Source organism: Podarcis cretensis, assembly GCF_951804945.1.
Source record: "Podarcis cretensis genome assembly, chromosome: 16".
Lineage (NCBI taxonomy): Eukaryota > Metazoa > Chordata > Lepidosauria > Squamata > Lacertidae > Podarcis > Podarcis cretensis.
The window spans coordinates 1,732,111-1,757,773 of record NC_137186.1 but is presented as its reverse complement, the minus strand read 5'-3'; the positions used below and the strand labels follow the sequence as shown (position 1 = coordinate 1,757,773).

General features: G+C 46.0%; 1 protein-coding gene across 3 annotated transcripts; it reads right to left on the bottom strand.

The window, feature by feature from the left end:
- Positions 1-4,365: 4,365 nt before the first annotated feature.
- LOC307205651 (SLAM family member 5-like) lies at positions 4,366-25,021 on the bottom strand. Of its 3 annotated transcripts, none has more exons than XR_013834048.1 (8): positions 24,495-25,021; positions 15,048-15,113; positions 12,513-12,851; positions 10,900-11,196; positions 9,719-9,835; positions 8,764-8,844; positions 7,154-7,275; positions 4,366-6,583 (listed from the first exon to the last, which is right to left on the bottom strand). XR_013834048.1 is itself a non-coding variant. In XM_079958317.1 (8 exons), exons 1-7 carry the CDS (start codon positions 24,568-24,570, stop codon positions 7,159-7,161), a joined length of 1,104 nt encoding a protein of 367 aa, XP_079814443.1. In that variant the 5' UTR covers positions 24,571-25,008; the 3' UTR covers positions 4,366-6,583; positions 7,154-7,158. The 3 variants fall into 3 exon arrangements, 2 of the variants coding, with proteins under 2 accessions (XP_079814443.1, XP_079814444.1); XM_079958317.1 differs by having other exon boundaries at positions 8,753-8,844; positions 24,495-25,008; XM_079958318.1 differs by lacking the exon at positions 15,048-15,113 and having other exon boundaries at positions 8,753-8,844; positions 24,495-25,006.
- Positions 25,022-25,663: the final 642 nt, after the last annotated feature.

The following is a 25,663-nucleotide window of genomic DNA, read 5'->3' as shown; positions in this document are numbered from 1 at the left end:
GAGGTCGCCATCCCCCCTTCTCTCACAGCTTCCAGAGGAGAGGAAGGCAGAACAGTGGTACCTTCGGTTACAGATGCTTCAGGTTACATGCACTTCAGGTTACAGACTCCGCTAATGCAGAAATAGTACCTCGGGTTAAGAACTTTGCTTCAGGATGAGAACAGAAATCGTGTGGCGGCAGTGGGAGGCCCCATTAGCTAAAGTGGTGCTTCAGGTTAAGAACAGTTTCAGGTCAAGAACGGACCTCCGGAAAGAATTGAGTTCTTAATCCGCGGTACCACTGTAATGAAATACAGCAGGTGGTTGAGGAAGGTCACAGCTCAGAGACAGGCAAACAGAAGGTGGGAGCTGGGAGGAGAGCCAGGAGAGAGCAGCCTGGAGAATATTTCTGACCCACCTTCTCCCAGAACTCGGCGTTCATTGAAGGTGCAAGAACAAAGGACTCAGGGACAATTGGCCCCTGGATGCCACTGTAAGGGGAAGTGCTGTTGCTAGGAAGGGAGGCGGGAGGAGCTCATTTGGAGCAATGCCATTACGAGGGGCTGGCTGGATTTCTTTGTCTCTCACCTTGATCTTTGAATAAACACATTTTTATTTAAATTTATTGAATAAACTCACTTTATTTAAAGACTCTCTGTTTTTCCTTGCTTCATGCTCCCACAGGGTGGGTGTGGGGAATAGAATTCCCTGAAACTGACACAGACAGAAGACCATCCATATCTACCTCTCCCTTTGCCTCCCTGTATTAACACCCGAGGAGGCATCAATGACTTACCTGTGACCTATGAACTGACCTGTCACTCTATCCGATGTTCCTCCTTTTAATGATGTATTTTTGGTGTATGACTGACGCTCCTGTCAGGCAGACCACATGGAGATAGTATAACATTCTGATTTCCCTTTGTTCTGGATTCTCCTCCCTCCTGCGTGCTGAGTGGGGACCCTGTTGCAATACTTTCCCCTTTTCAAATAATAAAGATCAGTCTTACTAGCCGCTCTGCTCTTGTACTCTGGTTGGCCTCCGTTTCTTTCCCTCCAACCGATAGAGACCTTTCAAAGGACTTTACAGACCTCTGGAAACCTCATACAGGAGCTAGAGGATTTTCTCAAAACAGACTAACCACAAAACAGAATTTTAAAAAGGAGATATGCTTTAGTTATTAATGACTACCAGTCTTTAACAGCAAGGGCAGTTCGAATCCCCACAATGGGGTGAGCTTCCATTGCTCAGTCCCTGCTCCTGCCAACCTAGCAGTTCATAAAGTACATCAAAGTGCAAGTAGATAAATAGGTACCACTCCGGTGGGAAGGTAAATGGTGTTTCTGTGCACTGCTCTGGTTTCCCAGAAGCGGCTTAGTCCTGCTGGCCACATGACCTGGAAGCTGTACGCCGGTTCCCTCAGCCAGTAAAGCGAGATGAGTGCCGCAACCCCAGAGTTGGCCACGACTGGACCTAATGGTCAGGGGTCCCTTTACCTTTACCTGTGAAACGTGGGATGTGGGTGGCACTGTGGTCTAAACCACTGAGCCTCTTGAGCTTGTTGATTGGAGGGTCGGCGGTTCGAATCCCCGTGACGGGGTGAGCTCCCATTGCTCGGTCCCTGCTCCTGCCATCCTAGCAGTTCAAAAGCACATCAAAGTGCAAGTAGATAAATAGGTACCGCTCCAGCGGGAAGGTAAACAGTGTTTCCATGCGCTGCTCTGGTTTCACCAGAAGCGGCTTAGTCCTGCTGGCCACATGACCCAGAAGCTGTACGCCGGCTCCCTCGGCCAATAAAGCGAGATGAGCGCCGCAACCCCAGAGTCAGCCATGACTGGACTTAACTGTCAGGGGTCCTTTACCCTTTACCTTTACCTGTGAAATGCAGCTACCCTTTGTATTTTGGGTTTTTGTGAGGCACTTCTCCAATCACTACATGTGTACAAAAAATGTATGTATTAGGAGAAACTGTGTGTAAGAAAGCATACACTAGTGAAAATGGCATGCCAAAGAGAGGGCACGGAGGCAGCAGCCCCTCTCCCACTCTCTGATCTTCTAGCACATGGAGGTTCCACATATGTTAAAGACCAGTGGAATGTTAAGTCCAGCCAAAGGCGACTATGGGGTTACAGCACTCATCTCACTTTCAGGCCAAGGGAGCTGGCGTTTGTCCACAGACAGCTTTTCGGGTCTCGTACCAAGCAGGACTAAACTGCTTCTGGTGCACCAGGACAGGTGCCAGAGAGCATGAAAATGATATTCATCTTACACATACCCATTGCCATCAGTCATTGACAACAGCCCTCTTAGCTCAGTGCCCAGTGTGGGAGAATCAGTTGTGTTGCCCTAAATCCAGCCCTGCCCCCAACCCACCAGTTGCAGGAAGGAGGGAGTGGAGGGCTGGGCAAGAGTGGCAAAGCACTCAATTAAGTGTTTTAAATTTGTTGTTAGCCACCGTGAGCCCGGTTTCCTGAACAGGGAAGGGCGGGGTATAAATAAAAAAATATTATTAATATTATAAAGACCTAATGGTGCTGCTGGTGGTGGTGAATTGGGGTGGGTGTGTTTGTGCCCCTCATTGTCTCCAGTGTGCGCAGGTCAAGGGTGTGACTGGGGCTTGAGAAGGGGGATCAGTGGGGTGGGGAGGTGCAGCAGAGGTTGGGGGCAATCATAGGTAGACCTTGACTGTGCAGGAAACCCTGCCTAGTGGGTACGAGCAAACTCAGCTTCCTGTTTCTCGATTGGCAAGATGGAGATTTTTTAAAAGAACATCTGGATTTTTAAGATCCACATCCAAAACACACACACACACACACACACAGACAGACACACACACACACACCCCAATAAGAAAGGAGGACCTCAGGTCTGTGAATTTCTGCCTCTTCCCTCCCCCCTCCAGGACGGACTAGGAGAAGAATAGTCCAGATTGTGACTGTGCAGGAGGGGTGAGAGGTGGCGGCGATTATTTTGGAGTCTCTTTGACTCCTGTTCTGTGCACTCAGATCTTATCTGGCAGGATTTCAGGGGTCAGAATCTCATACACACACCATGATTCTGGGTTCTCCTGCATTTCCATGCCATGCATCTATCTATCTGTTTAACAAATATATATATTAAACCTGTTAACTGTGTATTCAATTATATCTATTTCATTAAATAGTATACTTGGGTATACTAAATAATAGTAATGATATTGTGACCACCTTAACAATGTGGAAATCTAATAATAATAACAATAACAACAATAATAATTTTATTATTTATACCCCACTCATCTGGCTAGCTTTTCCCAGCCACTCTGGGTGGCTCCCAACAGAATATTAAAAACACAATGAAGCTTCAAACATTAAAAATTTCCCCAGGGCTGCCTTCAGATGTCTTCTAAAAGTCAGGTAGTTGTTTATTTCCTAGACATCTGATGGGAGGGCTCCAGCACCGAGAAAGCCCTCTGCCTGGTGCCCTGTAACTTGGCTTCTCACAGTGAGGGAACTGCCAGAAGGCCCTTGGAGGTAGACCTCAGTGTCCAGGCACAACGATGGGGGTGGAGGCACTCCTTCAGGTACACTGGGTTGAATCCATTTAGGGCTTTAAAGGTCAGCACCAATGCTTTGAATTGTGCTCAGAAATGTACTGGGAGCCAATGTAGGTCTTTCAGGACCAGTGTTATACGGTCTTGGCGGCCGCTCCCAGTCCCCAGGCTAGGTGCCGCATTCTGGATTAGTTGTAGTTTCTGGGTCACCATCAAAGGTAGCCCCACATAAAGTGCATTGCAGTAGTCCAAGCGGGAGATAACTAGAGCATGCACCACTGGTGAGACAGTCTGCGGGCAAGTAAGCTCTCAGCCTGTGTACCAGATGGAGCTGGTAGACAGCTGCCCTGGACACAGAATTGACCTGCACCTCCATGGAGAGCTGTGAGTCCAAAATGACTCCCAGGCTGCGCACCTGGTCCTTCAGGGGCACAGTTGCCCCATTCAGGACCAGGGAGTCCCTTGCACCTGCCTGTCCCCTGTCTCCCTCCCCCAACCCCCCCCCCCCCCAGTTCTTCTGTCTTGTTAGGATTCAACCTCAATCTATTAGCTACCATCCATCTTACAACCACCTCCAGACACTCAAACAGGACATTCACCACCTTCACTGGGGCGTGGCCCACGGGTTCTGTGTTGAAGTACCCTTGCAGCCCACTTGGTCTGAGAGGGTGGACTGCCATGGGTTACTTCCTATTTCTAGATAGGGCTGTTTTTCTCATGCAGCAATTGCTGTCCCATCCCCAGTGCTGAAACAACAACCTGCTGCCTCTTTAATTTGGCTCAAGAAATTGCGTGGCCTGTGTGTGTGCCGACTTTGGGCAGACTGAAATAAAAATATACGAAACCTCATGGATATTAACCACAATCTCCGCACACCTTTACCACCAGGCAATGACAACATTCTTCAAAGGGTTATTTTACCAAATGTTATTGAGACAAATAGCACAGTACATAGCATGGTGCCCAAGATACACACTGTAAAGTCTCGTGAGATCTAGAGCAGGGACCAGATATGATACAATGACCAGCTAATTAATGCACGGTTGGTTTCTGTGGTCCTACAGCACCTTGAGCTGGGCTGGGAGGTCCAGATACTTGGCTTTCTACACTTCGGCTCTGAGAAAATCTTGGTAAGGGGCAGCCACAGACCTAAATCTATACCCATAACTCATTGAAGATCACTCCTACCATTGCAGTGTGATGTCTGGCACCAAAGCCAGAGGTCTCCAGCATAGGTTTCTGAGCAGCTTCCAACCTTGTAATAGCAAGCACAGGGGCCAAGTGTTGACTGGACTGTGGCTAAAAGAGGATCTCTGTGAGCTACATGAGGAGGGAGGCATTTCCAGGCCTGGGGGAACCCCAGAGTTTGCAGATGTACAAAAACCTGAAAGCAAAAGACTTAATGGGACACCTTCTCCCCCCAAAAAAGAGAATCAACCAAATGAGGATTATAGAGTGAACATGCAAAAAGGAAAATGGAGAACAGGGTGAGGAGGTTGTGTGTGTGTGTAAGTGTAACATTCTGATTGGAATCTAGAACTGCAACATATTGTTGCAGGACACATTAATTCCCCCCTCCCTCCGAAGTACTTCAAACAGCAGAGGATGGAATCTGGAACTTAAAAAAGAGAGGCTTTGAGCATTCTAGAGTTCAGCCGCAGACAGGTCCAAGAAAGGCTCTTGATATGAGAGATCTGAAAAGTTGAAGGCCAGTGTGCAGACAATAGGTTGGGGAGAAATGGAGCCTTGGTTTAGGAACATGGGTCGCTGCCTTTCCCCCCAGCCATACCTGGAGGTGCATTCAGGTGTTGAAGCTGGGACCTTCTACATGTGGAGCAGGTGTTCTACCACTGGGACGTCGCTTTGCCCAAGTGCTGCATACTGCTGACTCAGACCATTGGTCCTTCCAGCTGAGGACTGTCTACACTGGCTGGAAGCAGCTCTCCTGGGTTTCAGGGAGGGGATGTTCCCAGGTCTACTTGGAGATGCTATTGTGGGTTTAACCTGGGGCATTCTGCATGCAAAACAGGTGTTCGGTCCCTGTGCTAGGACCCTTTCCTCTATCATATTTATGTGGAAACAAACCCTGTTGCATCCATCCCTTTCCCATAAGCAGAAACCCATCTTCATTCCAGTCCCAGTTCATGAACTGCTTCATTCAGGATGATCAATCAGTGGTTTTGTTTAAAACTGGGACGTAGAAGTGCTAGTTTTGCTGTCATATTTACTTTGATACATCATGAGCACAAGGTCAGGATTGCTAGCACAGTCAAGAGTCCACTACCCTCTTATGCAGAGCAGCCCAAAGGGAAGTCTATTGTGACACCTAAGGAGAGATTGAGGTCTAGCAGTTGGATGACAGATGCTATCCCGAGCATGATGTCACATCCATACATAGACGGTCTCTCTCTCTTGCTTACAAACAGCCACGGACGGGCTTACTAAAACATTTATGGGATGTGAGTCTGAATATTTATTTATTGATGTCTTGTCCATCTCAAAAGCAGAGTCTTCCTTTTAGCCATGTAATTGCATGTTAGAATGGTTCTGGTTACATGTTGCTGCTGCCCACAATGGTTTCCATTTCAGGAGAAGAGTGGTGGGCAATCTTTCAATCTCTGCCAATCTGCCCAATTTTTGGGTGGATATCTCAAGACTCCACCCCCCTCTTTGCTTTCTTTTGAGGCAGGTGGAAAACTCCATTGTATGGACTGGTCTTTTGGAGAATAGTTTGCTCCATTGTTTGCAAAGCCTTGGATCGTTCTCCCTTCCAGGATTCAGCTTCAGCAAGATATCCTCAAGCCACTTTGGAGTGAGGGCTTCCAGTCATTTCAGAGCGAGGACTTCTAGTAACTTTGGAGTGAGGGCTTGTAGCAGAAAATAAGGTTTCACGATAAAAGGAAAGAAAGGGAATTTTGCCCGTGAAATATTCTCTTCTCTTCTGTGCCAAAAAACAAAAACAAAAAGTAGCCTTGGCAAGTCCCAAGTGGTGCTCAGAGGGTTTGGCACATCATTTGGTTTTTGGCCCCTGCAAAGGTGATGTTTCTTGACAAAATCCCTCTTTCTGGATCCTGTTGGGAAACAGAATTATATTTATAAATCAGATGGCATATTGGGGCTCTCCCATAGAAGAGAGGACAGACTTCTTCCCCTCTACTAGATTAAAGGATCTACCCTAGAGTGAGGGTAGATCTCAGTTGGACATGAGGAGAAACGTATCGATGGTAGAACCAGTTTGACAATGGGAACACTATCTAGAGCTGCTGGAGCTCTCCCTTGTTGAAGGTCTTGAAGGAGAGGCTGGTGCATGGCTAGAATCACACACAAACATATTTGGTGCATATATTTGTGGGGGGGGAAATCACCACCATTTGATATACAGTGGTACCTCAGGTTACATACACTTCAGGTTACATACGCTTCAGGTTACAGAGTCTGCTAACCCAGAAATAGTACCTCGGGTTAAGAACTTTGCTTCAGGATGAGAACAGAAATCGTGCTCCGGCAGAGTGGCAGCAGCAGGAGGCCCCATTAGCTAAAGTGGTGCCTCAGGTTAAGAACAGACCTCCGGAATGAATTAGGTACTTAACCTGATGTATCACTGTATTTTTTAAGCCCATCCAAAATATCATGGAGCTTACCAGGCCTATGTGACTTCTTCAGAAGAATTGTCCGGGGTCCTTCGGATCTGGTCGTAAATAGTCGTGACAAGCCGTTCTTTCTGGGGGCTTCTCTCCGCATTATTTTCCCGGAGACCTAGGGACTAAATGCAAATAAGGAAGAAGTTTGTTTGTTTGTTTGTTTGTTTGTTTGTTTGTTTGTTTTTAAATGATGTGGCATTTGCTGAGAATAAAAATGACACACACCCCCAACACTTGGGAACATAGGAAGCTGCCACATACTGAATCAGACCATTGGTCCATGTAGCTCAGTATTGTCTACACTGACTGGCAGTGGCTGTCCAGGATTTCAGGCAGAGGTCTCTGTTGGGAATCTGAATATGTGCAGCTTCATACAGAATCAATTAGGGTTTGGCCGACAGCCAAGGCAATGTAAAGGAGTGTAATCTGCCTGGTGATACAGAGGCATGGAGACAGCTCCATGATTGATCAAGCTCTCACGGGAATAATGATTTATGGCCTACTAACTGGAATGTGTTAGTTAGAGTGGCAAGTGCAGGAGTTGGAGGTTGAGAGTTGTGAGTCGTGTAAGAGAGAGCTAGTTAAAGATCCATGTTCTGTTCCTGTAAATAGTCCACTGTATATAATAAACTACAAGTTACTGGTTCCTGCTTCGTCCATCCTGTCTGCAGCCAGTTGCCAATTGCTTTCATGAACTCTGCATTTACTCTGCTAGGTCTGGCTAAGGTCCTGCAACAAGTCAGAAAGTTGCAAAACACCAATAGTCTCTCCCAACGCTATCTGGAGATGATGGGAACTGAAATGGAGACCTTCTGCTTGCAGGACAGAGGCTCTACCACTGAGCTATGGCCCTTAATCTGAGCTCAGTTTGTGTAGCTGTGGAGAGATGTCTAGCGGTTGGGCTCAAATGTCCTCTTCTGTCATGGAGCCAGCTGTTGGGCTCAGCAGTTGGGCTCAAATGTCCTCTTCTGTCTCAGAGCCAGCTGAGACGGCTCCTGTGTTGGATGAGGAGGAGCGAGAGGGGCTGGCAGAAGAGGAAGCACTGGAAGGTGTGGGAGAGCAAGGAGAGGTGGAGGCAGGACTCCCTGATGTTAGGGAGCCCCAGCACCACTCCAGCTCTGGCACAGAGGGAGAGGGCACACCACGTTTAGCCGCTCAGGACAGGAGGAGGTTAAAGCGTAGGGAACAACGCAAACGTATGAGATTACCAAGACTGCTCTGCTGGAGCCAGAGCTGAAAGCCCCCACTCCCAGAATCTGTTGCCGATGATTCGGACGCGTGAAGAGATACTCTGTACTTTGTAAATACTTGTACAATAAAGACTGTAAATACCACTACCGTCAAGCCGAGGGATTTATTGTGAAGGGCAAACCTCCCCCCCTTTACATCTTCATAGGCAAGTAGCTAAAGAAGGACCTGTGAGGTCCTGCAGTGGTATAGTCTGAAGTTCATCAGACCCCCATAGCCGAGCCTTCAAGGAAGAGTCCATAGCCAAGCTTTTGAGGAAATAATTCCTCTTTCTGCAAAACAGCTCTAGGCTGACCTGGGCTTCCACCCAGCAGAGGAGAGGCCCAGTGGGGGGCCTCAGGACAGTCTCACCTTATTGTTACCTTCTGGGGGGCTCCTCCGAAGGATCTCTGCATACTGGGGGTCAGATGGGCTCTCCTCCACTTGCACAGTTGGAATGGTAACTTGGAAGAAGAAAGAGATCGAGAGAGATCTGTGTGAGAGAGATCCTACATTGCTTTAGGTGGGGACTGTTTCAGCCTGAGGACCACAATCCCATCTGAGCAACCTTCTGAGGGCCACATGCCAGTGGTGGGTGGGGCCAGAGGGAAAGTGGGTGGAGCAACCAATGTAAACACTGCCTTAGGCCACTTTCTGCACAGACTCACAACCCAGTCTCGATCCCCTACCCAAGCAAGAAAGAGGGATTGTCTGATTCCAGCCAGGCAAAAATACTGTATATGACCTGGGAGCAGTGCTGATGTTAGACAGAGAGGCCTGGGGGGGCACATCTGCCTCCTCCCCAGGTCTCAGGCTCCTCACCCTTCCATTTTAACTTAAATATTGTCTAATCTGGTTGCTCCTGTGACAGCAACAACTGTTATTAAGCATGGGGAAGTTTTTGCCAGTAGGGAGAGACACTTATGAGGAAATTTTCCACAGGCAAAATCTTTCTGCATCAAGGAGTTCCTAAAGGCACAGAGTTTCAGAAAAGATGATGGCCCTTGCATTTAGCTTGCACTCCATTTAATTTCTTTATTCACTTAAGTTTTATCCAGCTCTTCAGTCAAAAAGCCTCCCAAGAGCAGCTTCCAGTTCTACAGAAACACAACAGTCCCTGCTCTTGAGACTTACAGCCTAAAACAGTCATGGCTCAAAAGGAAAGTAGACTGGGAGGGAAGAGGAAATAAGCAAACTCGGGTAAAATTACTTAACTCCAAGTTGTTCCGACAACCAGCAGGGGTTGAAGTGTTCTGTGACTCGTGAGTTTCTTTAAATGTGACATAATTAGGGTTGTAGGGGAAGGACTGGAATACTCCAAACAAATGTTTGGCTCACCAGCTTCTGCCGATTTTTCATTATTGATCCTCCAGCACCAGAAGGCAGCCCCAAGACTCAGCACTAGCAGGACGAAGGTCAAGACGACGTAGCCTGACTTGGAGAAAGAGGCCTCGGCTGTTGGGATTGAGAAGGGTGCAGAAGGTCAGAGCCAGCTTGCAAGATCGACTACACACACACACACAATTCCAGCAGCAAACACCTGCTGCTGCTTTTTGTGTCGTTCCTGGTAGCTCACAGGAAGAAACAAGTGTGTAGATCAAAACAGCAATACAGCAGCAGCTGTAGACCATTACCCAGATGCTCACAGCAAGTACACAAAAAAGGCAGGACTCTCGAATGTCAGGCAGAGGTTTCGGAGAAACAGAAAGGGAAAGAGAGAGAGAGAAAAAAAAACAATAGATCGACAGAGGGATATCTGATAGTTTTATAGACCACGCACAAGCTACAGAGAAACTAGGAGAGAAAGAGCTATTGCAAGGAGAAATGAAATTACAGAGAAGGGTAAGGAAACAATTTGGGGTTAGGAACTCCAATGGTGAATCAGGAAATAGAAAGGGAGAAGTCTAAGTGTCAGGCAAGCCAGGAAATCTGTCTTCCTGGCTTTGCATGATTTTGCCTCTGCACACAGGCTGCTGGAACATTGTTACAGGGAAATTGGACGGGAGAAGCTGAGACACATACACATGCACACACACCACGAGCCTTGCCTCACCATGAGGGAAGGACAGGGGGTCTTTGCTGCACATTACCACAACTTCATTCATTTAGGTTCAAAACTCCATTCACAAAAGGGCCTGTCTAATCAGAAACTCCAGAGCCCTAACAGCAGCCCCGAATGTCAAGAAAATCAAAGGCATTGCATCTGCAAGGGAGGCTCAGCTCAGTTTGCAGAAGGAGCTGCTGAGCCCCAGGTCTCCAACAAAGGAAAACAGGGAAAGTGTCAATACCAAATGTAGTAATTCACTGATAAATGTATCTATGTACAGGCTCAGTGGAAAAACTTTAGAAATTCATAAGAAATCATTGTGTATCAATCTTCTCAGTTCTTATAACTTATAAGTTGTTTTGTGTGGATGATAAAGCTGGAAAAGCAAGAGAAATATTTTGAAAAGTGTTCCATGTGGGGGAAATTCCTTTTTTTTTAATTCCTTCCTTAAAAAAAACAAAAACATCTGTACCTCCACTCTGGCAGATCCTTTGCAAGTCAAAGGATACAATCTTGTGCTCGATGGGGTTGCTGGCCGTGCAGGAATAGGTGGTGTTCAGGGAGGCAGGCAGCAGCGAGAGGCGGAGAGTCTTGCCGTCAGGGGAGACCTGGTATCTGTCGGAGCTCCCCAGATCCCGGATCGGGTTTCCTTTCCTCCAAGTGACGTTGACCTGCTCCTTTCCCGGAGAGAGACACTGGAGGGTCACATTGCACCACTTGGAAGTGCTGGAGACCAGCTGACTCTGTATCCGTGGAGTAGAGACGGGTTCTGGGTGCCAATGATGGGGAAAGAGGAAAAATGATATGTGGTGGATGTCAGCCAACATGAAGTTTGAACAGATGTCACAAAGTCCCTCTCAGGAATTGGGAACCAGGGCTTTCCAAATAGGATATCACATTTCTGCCCTCTCACACAGGAGCCAGATGAAATCTACACTCTGTTTCTAAGCATAGTAAAACTGCAGACTCCTGCATTTCAGAAATCCCAGTCACGAGTTTGCAATGCTTTAATAAATTCAGTATCCAAAGGGCAATGGAGGCGGGGAATTGGCTCTCCCATTTCCTCCCTACACCTAAATATTTATTAGTAATGAGCTGCAGATGTTGATTCTGCTAAAAGACCAGAGGAAATTAACACATTTCCCTTTTTAATTTTGTGCATAGATGTTAATTTTCATAGGGATATAAGATCCCAATTTGTCTCCACAGTGCTTCCCACACACTTGTGGAAACTCAGATGAATTTTATGATTCTGTTTTAATGGCAGATCCTAAGATTACTGAATTTCAGTAATCCAAAGCTTACTGAAAATACAGCCAAGATCCTTTCCATAGCCATCAAAACTAGGCCACAACTGTTAAAGGAAATATGAATGCAGAGTCGAAAGTGTCTGCATTTTTTTGAACTACATTTGATTGCCCATCAACTCTGCTTTACTTAAAAATACATAATGTGTGGGTGCATAAATATATATACATACACATACTCTTCTACTGTGGTTGTTTTGAATATTGAGGGGGGAAACTGTCAAATTCTCACTTTCCCAATCTTAATTTCAGTTCTACACATCGGTTTAAAAGGTTGTAACAGCATTTTGGTGTGAATTTATCCTAATATACACATTTTTACATGCAATTTTCCCTAAAATGCATTTTGTGTGTTACTGTAACTAATATTAGCATTTTTAAAAAATGGAAAACCTACCCCAGCCTAGGCTAGGCATTTTTGTCCATATTACTTGGTTAAAGAACTGCATTGTGAAATTCAGAGAAGTGCAGATTTTGAAGGATGGCTGTGTTTTGGCACTCATTTCTTTCTGAAATTCTGCAATACTGTGAACAGATCCCTTGCTTTGATAACCCTATCCTGTATCTGGTGTTTATGTATTGTCGACTGAATAAACAAAAGTATACTATTCCTGTTAAAACAGGGAGAGAGAGATGGCAATTTCCTTGGGCTAAAAATTGAAATTCTGCTGATTATTTTATTTTTAATATGCATGAGTGGACATGACTAACTCAGGCTCATTAATTTCCATGAGTCAACATGGAGTATAACTTAGCTGGATACAGCCTAATGACCCACCATAGACCATGAGGCGGAAGATCTGATCCTCAACGATAGCTGGGAATAACTTCACTCGAGCCCCAAAGACACCGCTGTCATTCAGCTCCAATGCCTTGATCCTGAGCGTCTCATTGTACATTTCTATCCTCTGCTTAAACCGGTCACCAGGATCAGGCCGTTCAAATTTCCCATCCCGAAACAAAGCCACCAGCAGCGCTGGGCCAGATCCAGCCCGGTAGCTCCACTCGATCTCCTTCAGTTTGGCTTGTGGACCAATGTTCACAGAGAGGGCCACCGAACCTCCCAGGACCCCGTTCACCTGGCGAGGAGGGGTGTGTGACTGGCCAGAGATGAGATCTGAGGATGATACAGAAAGGGAATGGAACAGTAATAATCAGAGAAAAGAGATTTGTGCACAAAACATAGGGATTTGTGGGGCAGAATTATTTTTCTTCCTAGCCCTAGGCTTAGAGTGTTGGAAGACATAGCACAGTCTAAAAGAAAGTACTTTTTCATGCAGCACATTGTTAAACTACAGTGGTACCTCGGGTTACAGAAGCTTCAGGTTACAGACGCTTCGGGTTACAAACATTGCCCCAGGATAAGAACGGAAATCGTGCACCATCAGCGCAGTGGCAGCAGGAGGCCCCATTAGCAAAAGCACTCCTCAGGTTAAGAACTGTTTCAGGTTAAGAATAGACCTCTGGAACAAATTAAGTTCTTAACCCAAGGTACCACTGTACAGGTTTTGTTCCCAGAAGAGGTAGGTCACCAACCTGATTGAAAACTGAGTCTCCAGTGTTGTAATACTACTCACACCCATGATATTTTAGGCAACAATCCAGCTAGCTGACTCTGCAGAGCTAGCAGGGTGGAGCCAACCACTTTTTTTACTCAATAGAAGAATTTCCCATTGAATATACCGTTAAGTTGGATATGAATGTTCTAAATATCTGTGTTTTATGTTTATAGTAATAGTAGGGGCTGCCGCCCCTGCTTACTCCATTTGCCAACCCTTCCACGACACCTAGTCAACTCCTACCCCCTTTACATCTGACCAATTCACCCTGCCTTTATACCCCACCTGCCCCCTCACTTATCCCCTCACAGCTCACCCCAAACTCCCCTCCCCTCAGAGTTTACCCCACCACCCACTCCCAGTGGCGTAGCGTGGGTTGTCAGCACCCGGGGCAAGGCAAGTAATTTGCGCCCCCTAACCCATGGATTTGCGCCCCCTAACCCGTGGATTTGCGCCCCCTAACCCTAACCCCCAGATGTTGCAGCCGGGGCCCCCTGCACCCCCCACACTACGCCACTGCCCACTCCTCCCATCTCACCCCAAACACCAACCCCTTTTAAAGGAGGAGGAGAGCGACTTCAGAGAGTGGTTTGACCTTCTGAAGTGCCTCCCCCCTTCATTAAACCTCATGGCAGCCATGTTTAATGCAGGGGAGAGTGCTTCAGGGGGCAGTTAGACAAACCCCTCTCTGAAGACCCCCTTTCTGTTAAACAGCTCACATGGCCACACTGCTTGCTTGCTAACCTGCCTGCTGCTCTGTCATGAAGCTGGAGTTGGTGTAGCCCCCTATCAGCAACCACATGAGCTTCAGCATGATGACAACCTTACATTTTTATGTCTATAGGAAGGAAATATCATCCATAGCAAAAGCCACCTAAAGCCTGTGGGCAATCTGATATTTTCCTTTTAAGCATTAAGTCATAAAGCCCACCATCTGGAGACTTCGTTGAACACGTGTTCACATACAGCTTTCTACACACTTCAGGGGAAGTGTTATTTAAAGTCTATTCATCTGCCAGAGGATCAGATTCTTAACCAATCTTGTCTTGTTCTGGGAATAAGTTAAAACACACATGGGCACAGTGGATGTGAAGATGAAGTTAGGCCACAGGGTGTCACTGTTTCAAGAATCTGGGCGAGGTTTTAGGTACACATGGGCATGTGGCTGTGAAGAGGAGGGCACTCCCCTAGGTGGCGCTGTGTCAAAAATATCCAGACAAGGTCCTAGATGGACAGGAAATGGGATGACCCACTGGCAAATTCTGAAGAAGACCTGGATCTACTCATACCACTATTCCCCCCCCCATTCTATTTCTTTCTTTTTTTAAAATAATATTTATTCAAAATTTTGAAAATTACAAAAAGAAACAATAAAAAAGAAAAATAACAAAGACATAAAAAATACAAACAAACAATTAAAAAAAAACAAATCAGACCTTTACATAGCTTTCTTTCCTTTACTTATTTCCTTGACCTCCTCACACCTCCCTTTTTAGTATTCTAGTTCAATTAAATGTTTCAGCAAATCCTTTCCAGCTTTGTTTTTAACCTAATAATTTATCTTAATATACTGTAATTCTCGTCTTTCACCAATTAATAAGTCAATTTTAACCCAATCCTTTATATCATTTCTGCTAAAACCATATTACTTCATTCCAACAACCTTCTAACATTCCTTAATTTTACAATGTTTCTACTCAGTCAATAATTATTGAACCTAAGAACGTTGGCTGTGCTGTTAAAGGCTCATTCACCTGCACACCAGTCAAGCCATCTTTGGCTAGCATTGATTGCCAGTCTGTGTTGACCAGACATTCCACCTATGCAAGAGAAAAAACAGGCAGAATTCAGACCTCAGAATGAAAATATAGGCACATCAGTGGGTGACCCTTAGCTCTCTATTGGTGGGTCTCTATTGCATACTGGAGAGATCGATATGAGTTGGACACATTGCCATACTGAAATACAGCTATTGGCTCCATCGTTGTAAACCGGTGTTGCTTGGGTCCTGATCAATATGAGCTCTAGGTCATTCCACTTGTCACAGGGGGAGCAATTAAGAAATCCCAGAGTCATCCTTTTACAGTCTTGCACCATGATCCCATGCAGGTTTCCTGAGAAATAACTCCCAATGAATTCAGCTTCTAGGAAAAAAATGTGCAGGTTGGGGAAGGGATTTGATCTTTGCAAATTCCATTAAAAGAGCCTGGGTGCTGGAACAGGCCAAAGGGGATCTACCTAATCCATCCTCATTTTCTCACAATGGCCAAATGCTCCTCCCAAAAAACCTAGGAATCTAGATAAACTGCCTCTGGATCTGAAGGCTCCATAGGAACATAGGAAGAACCTGCTGCTGGATCAGGCCAAAGGGGGCCCATCTAGTTCAGCATCCTGGTCTCACATTGGCCAACCAGATGTCTCAATGGGAAACCAACCAAAGCAGGATTCGAACACAAGAGCCCTCTCCTCTCCTGTGGTTTCCAGCAACTGGTATTCAGAAGCGTTGCTTCCTCTGACTATGGAGGAAGAACATGACCACTGTGGCTAGTAGCCACTGGCCTTCTTATCTCCCAGTTCCTATTTATAGCCATCCAGGTTGATGCCCATCATTACACTGTGAATTCCATAGTTTAACTATGCATTGGGTGAAGAGGTCATTTCCTTTGTCTGGCTGTCCTGAATCTCCCATCACTCAGCTTCACTGGATTGGCCCTATTGGGTTTTGGTATCATGAGAGAGGGACATAGTTTCCTCTCAAGCTACTTGATGGTGGATAAATCTTATGCATCTCTATCATGTCCCCACTTAACTGACTTACTTCCAAACTAGTAAAGGTAAAGGGACCCCTGACCATTAGGTCCAGTCGCGGATGACTCTGGGGTTGTGGCGCTCATCTCGCTTTATTGGCTGAGAGAGCCGGCGTATAGCTTCCGGGTCATGTGGCCAGCAGGACTAAGCCACTTTTGGCGAACCAGAACAGTGCATGGAAACGCCATTTACCTTCCCACTGGAGCAGTACCTATTTATCTACTTGCACTTTGATGTGCTTTCGAACTGCTAGGTTGGCAGGAGCAGGGCCTGAGCAACAGGAGCTCACCCCGTCACAGGGATTCGAACCACCAACCTTCTGATCGGCAAGCCCAAGAAGCTCTGTGGTTTACCGGTAACCCACAGCGCCACCCGCGTCCCTTTCTTCCAAACTAACCCCCACCCACCCCCAAAATTGCAACTTTTCTTCAGAGGGGAAATACAGTATTTCAGGCATTAGATCATTGTGCCTGCTGGTCCATCATGATCTGATCTGCCCCTTCTGAATGAATATCTGGAGGTTGCATCTTAGCTATGCATCCTATTTCACACTTCTCTGAATGCTGCAAGGCAGATCTCGGCTCAAGGAACATATCAAAAGTACATTTAACAGTGCATATTTTGGAGATGCACATTTAAAAACACACATTTTGACAGGCAATGTTTATTTTAAGGAGAATGTGTTTTAAAAGATTTTGCCACTAAAGAGACCGCAGCCTCCACTGACCTACATTCCAAGGAAACCAAACCTGGGTAAATGCAACAAAATGGTTCCATTCAAACACATATATATTGTTGTAGATTTGGGGGGATCCCCCTGACCCCTAGAAATTAATGAATGCAAGGATTGTGGTTATTTGGGGTGGCAAGAGAGAAATATAAGCTGCAGATGAATTCCTGGGTAGCCTGGCCAAGCTAGGGCAATTAAGGGAGCAATAGAGGGTCATTAAGGGTCCTTTGAGGACCACTGCCAATGCAAGAGAACTCCTTCCCCCTTGCCCTGAGGTGTGAACAAAGATGGGGGGTATGAAGGGTCGCCAAGGGGAGGGTGTGTGTGTTTGATGGGACAGGAAATGGGAGTTTTCAAGGAAGGGTTGCTGGGAGGGAGAAGTTGGAAAAAGAGCTGAGATCCATCTTGGGCAGGCTGGCTGAAGGCTACCTGGGCTGCTGTGGGGTACTAGCACCTCTCGAAAGGACTATACTGTAAGATTTGGACTCCCTTCATGCAGACTGAATGTGTAAATAGGTGAATGAACCATATTTCTTAAAGCCACGGCAGTTTCCGCCGTGCCTTCGATTCTCTAAAGGAGCACAGACCCTGTGTGAGTGCCTGGGACCCTGTGGGCTCTTGCCACCGCTCATCAGAGAGAGGGGCAGGCGCCCGGCATTCCCAGGTGGTCTCCCATCCAAGTACTAACCAGACCTGCTCCTGCTTAGCTTCTGAGACCAGACCGGATTGGGGGTGTTCAGGGTAGTGTAATATATAACCTGGGCATAAGACAGATCTTGCTTCCCCATTAGGTTTTCAGGTGAGTCCCAAAACCCACCACAGAGCCAACATCTCTTTGTATCTCCAGCTTCCAGCTTGCTTCTAGCTCAGACCACACACCCCACACTCAGGCTATTGTTCTCCTAGCAAGCAGCCAGGTGAGAGGGTGAAGGAAAGGCCCATCCATCAGCATGGAGGCTACCACCACTTGGGGCTCAACTATACTTTCCTTTGTCCCAATGACAATCAATCAGTCAGGATTTCTGCAGATTTACATTTGTTCCAATTCAGCAGTAAACGGCAGGTTTTCCCAGAGAAAGTGGCAGGGACAAGAGAAAAACTTCTCCAATCTGTGCCTAGAAATCATGAGATGAACAGAAGCCCTTAGTTGTAGCTCTTGCAACCTATCTCATTCTTTTGGGATACTGGTGAGGTCACCTAAGCACCCAGCTAAGGCCATTGTCTTACAAAGAAATTTGTCTGACTAGTTCAGCAAAAGAGTTCTCTGTTAGATTTCAACCCTCGCCGGGCACAGAACCCCAAGAATTGGAAGGGGCTCAGGGCATCATCCAGACTGTTAAATCCACAACAATAGATTTAAATAGAACCCAAAGCAAAAATTTTGTGTGGATTTTACAGAAGCAACCCTGTCACTGCAGGAAAGGGATAAAATGGACTTATCGGCGACCACATGAGAAAGTGATGTGGGCTGTGCCAACACTGATTCGCCTGTCTCCACTGCAAACTTAATTTCCTTGGGGCAGGGGGAGAGAATAGGAGAGTACGTAATAAGACTATTTCCAACGCAGAGGCGTGACACAAATCCCAACAGCCTTGAGAGGTCACTGGCGATTCAAGGACCTGATTGCCCTCGGTCAGAGATTGGGAACATCTGCGGCCCTCCAGATGCTTGTGCGCTCCAGCTCCCATCCTTCATCTCTGGCCGTTGGCTGGGATGCCTGCCATGGGCTTGGAGCCCAACATCTGGAGGACAACAAGATTCCCCATCCCTGGGCAATGAAAAACCTACGTGGGGGTGGAGGGAGGGAGGGAAGAGAGAGAGAGAGAAAGCCATGCACTGCTGAACTTTGCTATTTGGATGATCCCATTCTATCTTCTCCAGAATCTGGATCAAAGCTTCTAGCAGTGCCCCTGGTCCTTTGCCCCCATGAGCCACTCCATGCATGTCACAGGCCCAGATCTCCCTGTGACACTTTCTTTCTTAAGCTGTTTTGCAACATGCTGGGAAATCTGGCACCCCCCTCCTTCCCCCAGCCAGGACACCCAAAACTTGTCAAATTGCCCCCTACGTCTGGGTAACGTGGTGTGACAAAACTGCTGAGTATGGCCCTGTCTCTCCAGCTGGCATCACAGCCAGAGGTCTCCCTCCTCCTCCTCCACCCCCTCCCTGCTGCTGCCTCCCCTTTGAGGAAGAGGAAAACAGATGTGGTTTGGTATTAAGAGAAGATTAAATACCCACATCAGAGCTGTCTCTCTCTCCCTACAGCTTCCGCCTGCCAAAATTTATTGTGAGCTGGGCTGTGTTCTGGGTTTAGCCTTCGCCTCTCTCTCAGATAAAAATAAATCAATAAGTGGAGGGATAAGGGGGAAAAAAGGAGAGAGGGGGTCAGTTGCAGTGATCCTATTTGCCGGGGGTTTCTCTTTATTATTTATTAATAATTGCAATCTTTGATTGCTGCTCCTTTGGAAAATGCCAAGAGACCTTCTTTGATTTCATTAGGTACCAGAAACAAATAACAGGTGGTGCGATCTGTTTTCTCTCACCCCGGTTGTTTTAGTAAGGTTTTATTTATTCCTTTGTGTTTATATCTCACCATTTTTCCCCTCTCCAAGGAGCTCAAGGTGGCTATTACATGGTTCTTTCCCTCCCTCCTCATCTAGCCCCCACAGTGGTGAGGCTGAGAGGCAAGCTGTCAGGGTCATGGCCAGTGAGCTTCATAGCCAAGTAGGGATTTGAACCTTGTTCTCCCAGGTCCAAGACTGACTCTCTGTTTGTCTATATCTCCATCACATTGACATCCCACCTTTTTCTCAGTTTGGTGTAATGGTTAAGAGTGGTGGACTCGTAATCTGGTGAACCGGGTTCGCGTCTCTGCTCCTCCACATGCAGCTGCTGGGTGACCCTGGGTTGGTCACACTTCTTTGAAGTCTTTCATCCCCACTCACCTCACAGAGTGTTTGTTGGGGAGGGGGAGGAGAATGTTAGCCGCTTTGAGACTCCTTCGGGTAGTGATAAAGCGGGATATCAAATCCAAACTCTTCTCCTCTTCTTCTTCTCAAAGGGGTGCAAGGTGGCATATGTGGTTCTCTCCCCCTCTACATTTACATTCCACAACAACCCTGTGAGGTAGGTTAGGTAGAGAGCCAGTGTCTGTCCCAAGGTCTATGTTAGACCCAGAAAGCGGCCTTACTCCAAGTCCCGTCTAGCCTGGCCACATTGTTCTCTAGTCTGCCTTCCATTCTCTAGTGTTCTTTAGTCTGCCCCATCCTAGCATCATGAGTCAATCCTCTCCCCAGGGCCCTTAAATCCCTTTTTTCTTCCGCTGTGACTGTTGTCTGGGTTCACCTTAAGGAAGCGATGGATTGCGGAGATGGGGGAGGCAGGAACGAGGGGGGTGGGTAGGTTACTGGGATGAAGAAAATTGCGTCCACCATTTATCACAGCTTTATCCCATTTTATCCTGAAGTTGGTTAGAACATTGTAATCTCCGCAAATCCCCTGTCCTCAAAGCTGAAAGACATGACTGGTTAGCAGGGGCTTGGAGGGAGGAATGAGTTTCGGGGGGGGGGACACACACAACTGGTGGATTATTACAAATAAATAAATAAATAAATAAAGGGCTTAGGAAAGGAACGTTGAGAGGCAAAGATGGCAGGCAGCACAAAGGAGATGTGTGCAGATTTGTGGCTTGCGCAATTTACATTCCTACAACCCTCAGTGCAAATTTATGTTCCCAGGGCAGTATGAGATACACTTTTATTGAATTATATATCACTTTTTTTCCTCCAAGGAGCTCAAGGTGGGGGTGCATGGTTCTCCCAACTCCTCATTTAATTCTCACAACAACCCTGTGAGGTAGGTTAGGCTGAGAGCCAATGACTGGCCCCCCAAGGTTACTCCCAGGTCCGTCCCAGTCTGACACTCTCTCTATGGTATCACAGTGGATAGCAGTTGCTAGACGGACTGATTTCAAACATTAATTTTACTCAGAGGAGACCCATTGAAATGTGACAGACATAGCTAACTTCAGTCCATTCATTTCAATAGGTCTACTCTCAGTAGGCCAAATTGAGAATCTGAGGAACAACAGGCATCCTTGCTGGAAACATCTGCAGCCTTTAAACCTGCTTAATCCTGTGACATTTTATAATACAGATTAGTAATATTCAGTCCTAACAGAATCAGGAATCACAATCCGCCAAGGTTGTTATTATTACCATTAATCAATCAATTGCCTTCACAACCACCATCTCAAGGCAATTTACATATCAGATAATTAAAAAAACAAAAGCAATATTGTACATTTAAAACAAGACTAAGGCCCTAACAAGTGTACACTCATGGCAAAAACCCAATTATTCAACTGGAAAAGTCTGTGGGAACAACAATGTCTTCAGTTGTTCCCAGAAAGTGCAGACTGGGGGCACCTGCCAAGAGTGAGGAAAACGCTAGCAGTCCCAGAAACCTTTGCAACTGCAATCCCATGAGTCTTTGCACTGACCTTTGAAACCTGTGGGGAGTTGAAGTTTGAGAAAGCAGATTTGGAGGAAACAGTTGTGGTGGGGTTTGATGGATTTTTGGCAGAGTTTGGTTTTTTTTAGAAGGTGTTCCCCACTAAACACCATTTCACATATACGTGGGGTATCCAGGAACATAACCCCCATGTAAGTGGGGAGACGCCCATATTGTTTTCATTAAGAGATACTATACACATTCATCTATTTGGGGCTAGAGAACTGCACAGCAAAATTTGAAATATACTATACACATTCATCTATTTGGGGCTAGAGAACTGCACAGCAAAATTTGAAATATTGTTCTTATTTTGAGGGGCAGGCGAGTTCGGATTTGTGTATTGTGAATTAGGCAGAAGTTGGCATTGCAATACGAACGAAACTGGATTTCTCCCTCATCCTTTCCTGAAAGGCTAACAACTATAGTACGTTATAAGTGCTCTCATGGGTTAGACGCATGAATGGTGGTGGTCAACTGGCAGATGTTCAGATATGTGGCAAGGGGAAATAATTGTAAGCTGTGGGGTCAAGAGGCCTTGAGATGCAGTAAGTCTGCGTCATTCCTTCGAAAAGCTCAAATAACAAGCAGGGTGGGCATTCTCAGCCCTACCACTAGCCAGATTTGAGATAGACGGCTTTTCCTCCTGAACCCACCAGCTCTTCCCCTAAATTGAAGCACAGAGTTGTGTCTACCTCATGGCCTGTTTTGCACCTCCCTCATCTCATGTCCTGCCCTTGGATTCATTGGAAGATGCTCTCCTACTGTCGGTGTTTAATCAGATTCAGCTGCTCTACGTTGAAAGAGGTGGAAGACGCCATGTTGGTTTTGTGCCTCAGGCAACAAAACGCCTTGCACCAACCCGGAGCATTAGTTAGAGCTACTATTATCGTTCATTATGAAAATGTCTATTCTGCCCTTCCATGGGTAAGGTGCTATTACACCTCCAGGTTAAAGCTTTTGAGGTCTCACAGCCTCCCAGGCAAGGAACTGTGAAATTGGTAAGTCTAAGAATAAGCTGCACTTTAGTAGGGTAAGAACACAGCGATCGTTAGAAATTTTCACTTCTCCAAATATTTCAAGGCAGTTTTTCAACCAACAATTACAAAACTGAATCTTTTAGGGGAATGTGTGCATAATAAATAAATACATCAGAACCATGATGTTTGGGCAAATTACTTGCAAAAAAACCTGTACATTAGTCAAAACTGCATACAAAATATGGAGAAATACATGAATTTTCAGGATTTTTTTTTTATTTAAAAAAAGCAAATTTCTGCACAAATGTGGAGGACTCAATTTAAGATTGGAAAACTGAGAGAACTGGAGTTAACAGATCTAATTATCCCTGCTTCTAACCAATTAAGAAAAAAAATACACACCCCAGGCTGAATACGAAGAATTAGTAATAGGAATGAACTGAGCAGTAGATGAAATGAGAGGTGTCTGAGGAACTGCTAATTCTGCACACACTTCACATTACGGGTCCTGCATTCCTTACAGAAAGTGTTTCTGGAGCTGAGATCTCTTCCTCCCTGGAGCGTCTCTCATGTGCAAGTTATTTGGAGCTGTAACATCTCGCTGTGTGCTAATAATATCCAGCCCCCTTTGCTACCAAGTTGCCTCTGCAGGCAAAAGTTGCCGGGGGGGGGGGAATGGAGAAGGATAGAATCTGGATCAGAGAGTCAAGAATCAGGGAGAGTTCTTTTGCATGCCATTGCATAGCAGATGCAAACTTTCATTTCCACCACCTGCGTCCAGTCAAAATCATGTCAGGTGTAGCAGATGAAGATGACAGACTATATGGGACTGGCAGAGATGACTGGCAGAATCCGAGACCAGGACAAAGAGACAGTGGAAGAAGATTGGAAGAAGTTTAAAGACTATCTTAATAAACATTATAAAATTAATGAAGGCTAGAAAGATATGGGTTTAAAAATTAGTGGTTTGCAGGGGCGTTGATTAAGGAAAAAGAATAGAATTAGCAAAAACTATGGGAAATATGGGAATGGATTTGCTGATAAGATAAATGAGATTAGAATACAGAAGGGGGAGGTGTGAGGAGGTCGGGGAAATTAGGTTTAGAAAATAAGGTTTGAATTTATACTTGTTTTTGGTTTGTTGGTTTATGTATGTTTTTATTGTTGTCTGTGTTTATATGTTTTTATTCGAAACTTCAATAAATATCATTTAAAAAAAAAATCATGTCAGGTGTGATCCTGTTGCGAGTCACTTTGAAATGAACTGGAGCTGCACGTTAGTGTAAATACAACTGGTGTGTGAAAATTGCATGGTAAAATGTGCCTTTTGGCTCTCCCCAATGCAGACCAGGTTATTTATCGATTCAATCACTCGTTATGCTTATTAGTCACTTGTTACCTAAAAGGTCACCAAGCAATTTGCATTTGAGAACATAAATGCAAGCACATTATGCCATGGGTGAGGGATGCATGTAAAACATGTGAATCTGGTTACTGAATTTTTATAAATAAGGATCCGGCAAGGCAGTAAGTCCATGGAACCAAGAGACAGCCTGGTGCAAGGCTCAGTAGGAGATATATGGGTGGCATGATTATAGGGGAGTGGGGGAATTCTGCTGAAAGCAGACACTGATTTGCCTACAAGCCCCTTGCCTACTGCTGGAAGATATTTTAAGCTGAAATAAATGCTCAAGGCAGCACCCCAAGTGTGCTCATGCCCACGTTTCAAAAACAGTGAAAACGAGCAAGTCAGAACCACAATTTTTAAGCCACCCTAGAAGTCTTCCTCGCAAACCTGATCCTATGCGAGTTTACTCAGAAGTAAGCCATGCCATTTTCAGTGGGGCTGTCTCCCAAGTAAAGGATGCAGAGGATACCCCAGAGGGCATTTAGCAACCGCCAATAGTCCCATATGCTAAAAGCCGTCAATAGAATCATAGCAAAAGTTTCACACGAGGTCAAGTTTTTATTCCAGCCCACCTCAAACAAGGGCATGCTGAAGGCAAGTGAGCTGTGCCTATAGGGTGGCCGGGGCTGTGTGGGAATAGATACACTCTCACCTTTGTTAAATCACCTCACCTCCAAACACCAGGTCTCCACACACAAACCCACACCCACACCCATCCCCCAGGGATCTTCTGTGTCTTACACGCAGGTCTAATTCACTTACCTGTTAAGAAGCTGGCGAGTGTCAGGAGCAATAAAGCGAGAGCATTCTTTCTGAGCATTGCCCATTTCATCTCCATTTCCTCCCTGCCAGATTCCTCTTTGCCCTGCCTGTCTCAAGAGCATCTGCTGGGGAGGTGGGGAGCTGCCACAGGGAGAAGCACATCACGGAGTCCTTGGAGATTTCTCACTCTCCTTCTCTCTCTCTCTTTCTCTCTCTCCCCCGCTCAGCTACAAGTTTTAATTAGCACCCCTTAACTGATCATAATTATTGTTTGCGGCTCTTCGATAGCAACTGAGTTCCTGAACAAATCTCTGTGTGTGTGAGAGAGAAAGACTCTCTCTCTCTCTTGTGCGTGAACAGAGTTTCAGTCCCGGACGGCGCGGATTATCACCAGATGACGATTTAATCGGAGGGTTCGGTGCGAGCGGGCACTGATGTCGCATCTCATCAGGAAATCCTTCATCAGGGCAATTAAACGATCTCTTCCCCCCAATGTAAGAACAGGGGCCTGACCAAATTCCTGCTCAGACTTGAGTCTCGGAAGGACAACAGTTGCTGCGATGCACAAGGCGGGGGGAGTCCAGCTGAAATCAGGTCCTGCTCACAGATTACCCATCGGGGCATCTGGTCGGCCACTGTGTGAAAAGGATGTCAGACTAGATGGGCTCCCTTTGGCCTGGACCCAGCAGGCAGAATGCTATTGTGTTCTAATTTTAAGCACAGTATGGGGAGGGGGACCTTGCAGTGAGCCCTGAACAGCACAGGGGCCCAGCCTCCGAAATTCGCACTTCTCTGAATTTTGCAAAGCACTTCCTCCAGCGAAGTGATTTGCACAAACTGAGACACCGTGTGCATTCTGTTAGCACCAAAGTGTGTTATATTAGGGGAAGATGCATATAAGCATCTGTCTATTTGGAGAAATTTGTGGCAATATGGTGGTGGCTTTTCATGAAGACTTAAAGAGATTTGTAAACAGATGTGGAAATGCAGAGAATGGAATTTTAGGTGGGGGGGGGGGAATGAGAACTGAGAGGAATGGAAATTGATGGATTTTCCTGTCCTGAACTGCAGATGTTGGGGACTCAACCCAGAACCTTCTGCATGTAAAACTGATTCTTTTTTTTTTCTTTTTTTGCATTCACATCCCACCTTATTTCTAAAAAAGGATA